This window comes from Mandrillus leucophaeus, unplaced genomic scaffold (assembly GCF_000951045.1).
Source record: "Mandrillus leucophaeus isolate KB7577 unplaced genomic scaffold, Mleu.le_1.0 Scaffold800, whole genome shotgun sequence".
Lineage (NCBI taxonomy): Eukaryota > Metazoa > Chordata > Mammalia > Primates > Cercopithecidae > Mandrillus > Mandrillus leucophaeus.
This window is the reverse complement of record NW_012108698.1, coordinates 838,982-848,223: the sequence shown is the minus strand read 5'-3', so window position 1 is coordinate 848,223 and position 9,242 is coordinate 838,982. Positions and strand designations below refer to the sequence as shown.

The 9,242-nt window shown below is 44.5% G+C and overlaps 1 protein-coding gene and 1 pseudogene across 2 annotated transcripts in view; one reads left to right on the top strand and one right to left on the bottom strand.

The window, feature by feature from the left end:
- The window catches only part of CAP2 (CAP, adenylate cyclase-associated protein, 2 (yeast)), a 157,807-nt gene that overhangs the window by 124,687 nt on the left and 23,878 nt on the right, over nucleotides 1-9,242 (top strand). The window contains exon 6 of the mRNA XM_011967584.1: nucleotides 8,096-8,285. Within this exon, the coding sequence (XP_011822974.1) occupies nucleotides 8,096-8,285 (190 nt within the window). The remainder of the gene's footprint in view (nucleotides 1-8,095; nucleotides 8,286-9,242) is intronic.
- Nucleotides 549-1,345, bottom strand: LOC105530182 (annotated as a pseudogene). Its single transcript, XR_001004606.1, has one exon. The product of XR_001004606.1 is annotated as a 60S ribosomal protein L7 pseudogene (transcript).

Below are 9,242 nucleotides of genomic sequence, written 5' to 3'. Positions count from 1 at the left end.
CTCAAGTGACCCTCCCACCTCAGCCTCTCAAAGTACCGGGATTACTTTACTTTACTGGGATAAGCTACTGCACTGGGCCTAAACTGCTTTTAAAGTATATAATTGGACACCTGTAAGTTGTCACTGCTACCTAGAGATCATTAATGGTAAGCCGGGTGGTTAATGGGCCAGGATGGTTCAGAGATGGGCAGTTAAAGAGAATCTAACTGAGAAACAGAAGGGAATGTATGTTTGTGTCCATGAAGGAGAGTTCGAGGAAGGGCTCATAAAGGAAGGATGAGGGAGAGGAAACACCCATGAACAGTGCCACGGCATGTCAGCTGTTTCATTGTGTGGCTTTATGTACAATCTCCACAAATATGTAAAGACAGGTGGCTCACAACAGTACTACCACTAAGCTAGCTTTATGGAAGAAACATCTTAACAAAAGTTGTGCTGCAAGCAACATTATCCACCTGTTCCAAGAGACTGTCAGGTGATATTTTGATTTTTTTTGGTCTCCGCTTTTCTTTGTTTTTTTTTTTCAATTTGAGAGCAGGTACTGTCTATTAACTGACCAGCTTAGAAAAATAATCGTGGTAGACACCTTTGTTCATTCTTCTAGTAAGCCTGTTGATCTGGTCCTCCCTGTTCCCAGCATCTCCACCTTCTACAAAATGGGTGGTCTTTTTCTTCATTCCTCCTCGTGGAGAAGATCATTTGAAGGGCCACAGGAAGTTATTTGCTTCTTTGAAGTGTTTTCCAACAGTATAGATCTCATGAATCAGATCCTCCCTGCAGATGTTGCCATATTTACTGAGAGATCAAGCCATCAAAGCGTCGTCTGTCAAAGCAATTCACTTCTTACTGATTTTGCCATAACCACGCTTGTAGATTAGTTCGTTTACTGACTTCAGACTTGGGTGCCCCCATGCAATGTATGGTTCTACAATCCTCAGCATGTTAATTGAAGCCTTGTTGAGCTTCACAAAGGTTCCATTGAAGATTTGATGAAGGCGAAGAAGCTGCAACACCTTTCGGACCTTTGGGCTCACACCATTGATACCTCTGATCCTGATGACAAACGCCAATTTGGGTTCTGCAGATACATAGAAGTTGCCAGCTTTTCTTGCCATCCTCACCATTCGAATTTCAGTTCTGTACATCTGCCTAAATTCTTTGCGATAGTGCTTTGCTTTTTCATAGATAAGCTCCCCCCTTGCCTTTCGAAGCATCTTTTGGGCCAACTTCTTTCTCAGGCGCTTGATCTTCAGCTCTGCGAAATTCCTCCACTTTTTCTTAAGTGTTTCTGGCACAGCAGGAACCTTCTTCTTCTCTTCTACACCCTCCATGGTTCCAGCCAGAAAAAGAGTGGTCTCTGCTTTTTAAAAATGGGTAAGAACACTAATAGGTTGTCTGACCTGTACTTAAAGTTGGAGATCAATATTGTCTATATACATTCCCCCCATGCTTAAGGCAGTTCGCTTCTCTTGTTAGGATAAAGATATCTGCAAATCACCCAGGCCATCCTGAGGAGAGCTGGTCACTTCCACCTTTGCACCCCAGCATCCTTCATTCATGTGATGTGTGACTCATATCACACGGCATCTACAATTACTTCTTCGTGCATTTGCCACCTCCACTAGATTATGAGCTTCTGAAAAAGCGGAATGTATGCCTGCTTCCTCATCGAGTACCCCATTCCCAGCAAGGTAGCCCTTGGTAAATGTTTGTTTAGTGGACTGACAAAGCAGCCTTAATTATTCAATTCCCTTTCAATCCAACTATAAATAGTTAGATTCTACGCAAACCAAATCCTCTTCTACCCCTATTGTTGGGTTTGAAAATTTTGAGGCAGAGTCTTGCTCTGTCCCCCAGGCAGGAGTGAAGTGGCACGATCTGGGCTCACTGCAACCTCCACCTCCCGGGTTCAAGTGATTCTCCTGCCTCAGCCTCCTGAGTAGCTGGGATTACAGGTGTGTGCCACCACGCCCGGCTAATTTTTGTATTTTTAGTAGAGACAGGGTTTCATCATGTTGGCCAGGCTGGTCTCGAACTCCTGACCTTGGGTGATCTGCCAACCTCGGCCTCCCAAAGTGTTGGGATTATAGGCGTGAGCCACCATGCCCAGCTGGGTTTGAAAAATCTTAGAGTTTAGGTAGAGCGCAGTGGTTCACGCCTGTAATCCCAGCACTTTGGGAGGCCAAGGCAGGTGAATCATTTGAGGCCAGGGGTTTGAGACCAGCCTGACCAACATGTTGAAACCCCTTCTCTACTAAAAATTCAAAAAAGTTAGCCGGGCATGGTGGCAGGCACCTGTAATCCCAGCCTACTGGGAGACTGAGGCGGGCATAACACCTGAGGTTGGGAGTTCAAGACTAGCCTGACCAACATGAAGAAACCCCATCTCTACTAAAAATACAAAAAATTAGCCGGGTATGGTGGTGCATGCCTGTAATCCCAGCTACCTGGGAGGCTGAGGCAGCAGAATCACTTGAACCCGGGAGGCAGAGGTTGCGGTGAGCCTAGATCATGCCATTGCACTCCAGCCTGGGCAACAAGAGTGAAACTCCATCTCAGCTCCCACCCAAAAAAAAAAAAAAAAAAAGAACTTGGAAGTGTTTTCCCTTTCAAAATAAAATCTAAAGTAATAAAGCGATTAGTATTTCAAGAAGTAATATTTATTGAAAACAAATTTTGATGTATGTTAGTATACAACTATATTAAATAGAGTATACTTATATGTTATATATAGTATATGTATCCAAAAAAATCACAAACCTTCCACATGGTGCATATCGGTTTCATTATTTTATAGCTACAGTTCATATATTTAAAAATAGAGGAGGCAGCTGTTCCCAGGACAGCTGAAATTAACTTAGAGAAAGGGATTTGCGGCCCGTTGGTTTTTTAAAAGTTTTTTTTGCCAAAAAAAAGTATATAATTGAATATCTGCTCTGAAAATTAATCTTAATAGACCTTAAATGCAGCATTTTTAGGTGTTGTGCTGTGTTCTTGCAACAGAAGTGAACTTTTGTACTCTGAATATGGGCATTTAAAATCATAGATGTGTAGCTTTTCTTTTCTTTCTCTTTTTTTTTTTTTTTTTTTTTTTTTTGAGACAGAGTCTCCCTCTGTTACCAGGCTGAAGTACAGGGGCATGATCTCAGCTCACTGCAACCTCTGCCTCCTGCGTTCAAGCGATTCTCCTGCCTCAGCCTTCCCAGCAGCTGGGACAACAGGCATGTGTACCACGCCCAGCTAATTTTTGTATTTTTAGTAAAGACAGGATTTCACCCTGTTGGCCATGATGGTCTCCATCTCCTGACCTCATGATCCACCCACCTCGGCCTCCCAAAGTACTGGGATTGCAGGTGTGAGCCACTGCGCCCAGCCTCATTTTTTTAAGTTGTAAGCCATGGTTACAATGACTCCAATAGAATGTACTTTTTCATTATTCACAGTCTGAGGCTCTAAGATACTTAAGTGGCTTATTTCATCAACATAACAAGGTTGTTTTTTCAAAAAAGCATTTGTGTATGGATCACTGCTCCTTAACTAAGGTTAAGTCTGCCTCAAGGTTAAGTCTGCACTCAAGGCTGCAGGCTCTCATCTGATCCTTTCCTTCTTATCCAGTCTAGACAACCTGGTACCTCACCTCTGCCATGAGAGTCTATCTTTAAAAGGAAATCACCCTGAAGGGTTGTGTTGTCCCATCTCTAGTCTCCAGAAGACAGGTCACAACCCTATCTCAGAACAACTTGAGCCCTAGATGGAGAGTCAAGATCTGGGTACATGTACCCCACTACTGCAACCCAGTGGGTACTCAGGAAAAATGAACGAGGCAAGAGGCCAGTTTCTAGAAGCAGGACACAGAGTCACAACAAAATCAGCATCAAGGGTGACGTAATTGTCAAAGCACAAGACATCTTATATTCCCATAGGATCAAGACTGGTTCCAGAGGTGCTGTAGGAGCTCAGTCAAGTGCTAAAAGGCATCAGGGGGATGCAGCAAGGGGTTGTGGAGATAAAAACTGAGCCAGATATTGCACCACTTCCCAATACTTCTGTCATATGTATTCTAGCCAGAGGCCCACAGGCTGCACTACATATGAGTCAAGGTAGCCCGTACCTTCCTTTAATTTGGCTAATGACTTTTTTTTTTTTTTTGAGTTGGAATCTCACTCTTGTCACCCAGGCTGGAGTGCAGTGGCATGATCTCAGCTCACTGCAACCTCTGCCTCGCAGGTTCAAGTGATTCTTCTGCCTCAGCCTCCTGAGCAGCTGGGATTACAGGTGCTCACCACCACGCCCTGCTAAATTTTGTACTTTTAGTAGAGACAGGGTTTCGCCATGTTGGCCCTGCTGGTCTTGAACTCCTGACCTCAGGTGATCCGCCGGCCTCGGCCTCCCAAAGTGCTGGTATTACAGGCGTGAGCCACCGTGCCCGGCCATGACTTTTTCAAGTCCAAACATAGCATAAAAGATTTCCCTGAAGAAAGAAAGCTTTAGAATCAAGCAGATATGTGATTCAGTAATGTCTTTACCATTGACTGGCCATTTAATATTGAGTTTAAACAGCCTTTCTGATTTCCTGCCATATTTTCTGCTAAACAGATATTTCAATGTAGTCCCAGTAATATGGTTGTCATAATTAAGATTAATTTCAGCATATAGGAAAGAATGGTAATTCCCAAACTTGTCTACAGATTGGAATCACCTAGGGAAGGTCAAAAAATACAGATGCCTATGCCCCTGCCTCCTCCACCCGCAAGAGTATTTCTGTGACACAGCCTAGTCCTCTTTGGAATTTTTGGCCTCCCTAAATGCTGGGATTATAGGCGTGAGCCACCACACCCGACTAATTTTTGTATTTTTAGTAGAGACAGTGTTTCACCATGTTGGCTAGGCTGGTCTTGAACTCCTGACCTCAGGTGATCCACCCGCCTCGGCCGCCCAAAGTGCTGGGACTACATACAGGTGTGAACCTCCGTGCCCAGCCTCCTCTCTGTTTTCTCTTGGGACATCTGAAGATGGTGTCAGGCTGTGATTCCACTTGTGGCCAGACATAGGAGAATGTAGAAAGCTCCCGTGCCATGTGCTATAATCTCCCACAGAATGAGAAGAGAAGGGGGCAAAGATGAGTGACTCTGCAAGGGGCAGCTCACGGAGACCCAGTGAAGGGAACATCTAAGCAGTTTCATTCCGAGTCCACCGCACGGTAAAGCTCCTGAATGCTAATTGAAAAGTAACCTTGGAAACAAGAGCCTGGTATTGTACTCTTGCAGGAGCCGATATGGGAATGAGCCAGGACATACAAAGGATTAGTCCAAGACGGAGTTTCAACTGGTCCTGAGTTCCCTTATTTTTTGGCTTTTATTTTCAACTTTGTAGCATTAAATCCTTTGTCTCCTGTTCCTGGGCCAGCCATCTGAATGTATCAAAGTTCCAAAAAGTTGAATCTGTGGCTTTTTAGTTTCAGTGTCCTTTAATGGCTCTTGGAGAGAGAGTCTGAATTCTGAGAGCCAGGGAACCATCTAAATCATTCTAAGATTTAGAAGCTAGCATCGTCTCCCCTTTCCACAAAATAGGACTATAAAGCTGCAGTGTTTCAGATGTTGGGGGAGGGGGCTGTCCCTTCACCAGCTCTATGAGTTATGACGTGCTTATGAATAAAAGTAATACTTGGTGGTTCTCGGTGTCTGAAGACTAGAATACTGTTTGATGTCCAAAGCTTGTATTATACTCTCTTTCTGATTCAGAGCAAATTCTCAAATTTTATCCCAGTAACAGAGAAAACATTTCAAATACTGATGAGGAAAATGGTCAGTCTCAGGAACTGTGAAATCATTTTCTACTTGACCTAAGAAACCTGATGGAATTAGGCTGCTCTTTATTAGAAACAACGACCATTGCAAATTAAATCTTCAGGAGATGAGGCCTCCAGCCTGCAGGGTTTCTAAAACATGCATTCTGAATAAGACAATAATATTGTATTTTCAGGGTAATTCTACGCTTAATAGGAATTATATAAGTACTTTGAAAATAGCGTGTTTTTTTGTTTTGTTTTGCTTTGAGACAGGGTCTCACTGTTTTCCTGGCTGGGGTGCAGTGGCGTGATCTCGTCTTACTGCAACCTCTGCCCCCAAGGCTTAGGTGATCCTCCCACCTCAGCCTCCACAGTAGCTGGGACTACAGGCATGCATCACCATGCTCAGCTAATTTTTTGTATTTTTTGTAGAGACAGGGTCTCACTTTGTTGCCCAGGCTGGTTTCAAACTCCTGGGCTCAAGCGATCCAAACAATCCACCCTCCTCGGCTTCCCAAAGTGCTTAGATTCCAGGCGTGAGCCACCATGCCTGAGCCAGCAAGTTTTGTTTTGTTTTTAACTGAAAACTACTACAGATTAAGAATCCCTGATTTTGATACTGCATAATAGTAAATTGTTTATGACAATAAGGATATTCTGTTTTCATTAATATTTGGCACTTACGTAATGTTTTACCTTTCACATTTGATATTGAAAATTGATGAATCCAAGCCACATTTCCATTACTCCCAATTTTTTAAGCTTCCTGACTATTGGATTTGTTTATAATTCCCTATTATAGGTATACAGTTCTACTTGAGGGTTTAAAAGTAAAACAGGGCCAGGCACAGTGGCTCACACCTATAATCCCTGTAGTTTGGGATGCTGAGGCGGGTGGATAATTTGAGGTCAGGAGTTTGAGACCAGCCTGGCCAACATGGCAAAACCCTGTCTTTACTAAAGATACAAAAATTAGCTGGGCTTGGTGGTGCATATCTGTAATCCCAGCTACTCGGGAGGCTGAGGCAGGAGAATTGCTTAAACCTGGGAGGCAGAGGTTGTAGGGAGCCGAGATCACGCCACTGCCGTCCAGCCTGGGCAACAGAACAAGACTCCATCTCAAAAATGAATAAATAAATAAAAGCAAAACAATATATAGGCCAAGTTTGCTGTATATTTGTGTTTCTATCTACCAGTTCTAAGTTCTGTGAAAATATCATCTATGGGGTCCATAAAAACTGGCACTTTGGGAGACCAGGGTAGGAGGATTACTTAAGGTGCTCAAGACCAGCCTGGGCAACATAGTGCGACCTCATCTCTACAAAAAAATAAAATAAAATGAAAATCAGCCAGTCAGAGTGGCACGTGCCTGTTGTCCCAGCTATTCAGGAGGCTGAGGCAGGAGAATCGCTTGAGCTCAGGAGTTTGAGGCTGCAGTGAGCTATGTTCACGCCACTGCACACAGCCTGGGCAATAGAGTGAGACCCTGTCTCCTTAAAAAAAAAAAAAGCAAAACTGAACTAAAGCAAGTCCCTGTCTTGTCTATCACGTCGTATTGCCATTTGAATTTGTTAGGCTTTCACACTGAAAACAAAGGTTGTGCTTTACATAGCAGTGAACATAAGAATAACCATAGCTCTTGGATCAGGAAGAATCTAATTTTCAGTTGGTTCACTAACAGCCAACAGTTGATGAAAAGTCATATGGATCCTGGACCCTCATTACCTTTGGGTTGGACAAGCATCCCGGTCACATATGGTCCTTGTTTGGGGGTCAGTTTGAGGCAGGCATATTTGGAAAATCAGGTCCGGAGAGTTTCTGTATCTCTCTCTTTCACTGCTCAAAAAGGTTCGGAAGCATCCAATCACCACTGAATATTTTTACCCTCCCCCACACCCCATTGGTGGTTACAGTTTCCAGTGTCTCAAAAGAGCTAATCGTTTTACCGATTGGATCACTTTTTTCTTGTGATTCTAAATTGGCCAAGCCCCAGTGTCATTTCGATCCTGAGCCTTGGACCTGGACTTGGGAGTATGGCTTGTTTGCCTCTGATTTGGCAGCAGGGCTCATCACCACACAGATCCTACTGACAGGGCCACACAGCTAAGTCATGTTCCATGTTCCCAAGCTGGAGCTGCCATGGTTCAGACCCTCCCAAACAGACCCATGATGCACAGGTGTGCCCTCTGGGAGCCTTTGCTGAGGCTTCAACCCCACTCCCTCATCGGCAGCAGGTTTTGACTCACTTGGGCAAAATCCCAGCAAGGGCGCAGTCTCAATGTAATGCTGTGTCTTCTCTCTTCTCAGGGTCCTGTAGCATCCACAGTATCAGCGTTTTCTGTCCTCTCCTCTGGGCCTGGCCTTCCTCCACCCCCTCCTCCTCCGCCTCCTCCAGGGCCACCTCCACTTTTCGAGAATGAAGGCAGAAAAGAGGAGTCTTCTCCTTCACGCTCAGCTTTATTTGCCCAGCTTAACCAGGGAGAAGCAATTACGAAAGGTGAGAGAGAAAACAAGACCTGGAAGCTGCCTCCCTTTCCCTCTGGCTCCCAGACACAGTGAGCCGCCGGAGCCCCAGAGACGGATGCATCACTCCATCCCTGCCTCCAGCATGCAGGGAGAGGGGCCGCTGGTGCTGGGAAGACAGGAGCCTGCCATGTTCCTTATGTCCATGCAGAGGGGCTCAGGGGGTCACTGTGTAGACCAGAAAGAAGAACTCAGAGACTCTGGGTTCTAAATGGATCACTGTGCTGCATCCTTGTTTTAGCCCTTGGTGCTTGCACGTCATCATTTACAACCAAGGCATCAAGATCAAGTGAAATAAAAGTAGCAGGCTGGGCATGCTGGCTCATGCCTGTAATCACAGCACTTTGAGAGGCCAAGGTGGGCTTATTGCTTGAGCCCAGGAGTTCAAGACCAGCCTGGGCAACATAGTGAGACTCCGTCTTTACCAAAAATAAACAGAAATTAGCTGGGCATTGTGGCACACACCTGCAGTCCTAGCTACTAAGGAATCTGAGGTGGGAGAATTGCTTGAGCCCAGGAGGTGGAGGCTGCAGTGAGCTGGAGTGCACTACTGCACTCCAGCCTGGGTGACAGAGTGAGACCTTGTCTCTAAATAAATAAAAGTAAATAAATAAAAATGGCAAACATTAGCTCCTCTGTCCTGAAGCAGTGTTCAGGCTTGTCAAAGAATTATATCCCACTATACTGGGTTTGGAGCTAAGAATCCAAAATTCTAAATTTTTCTCTGGCTCCAACTGGCTCTGCTATGCCCTGTGAACCTCATTTACAAAGTAAAGGAATGGATTCATAAAGTCAATTCCATATTCTGATATATACTCACTGGAATGCCCTAACCTTTTAGGCTGTGTCTAGAGAATGATTTAGCCATAAGAGAAGAAGTAAGATGTGATCCTTTTTCGTCAGGTAGTTGCTCTTTGCAGGATTTTTATCT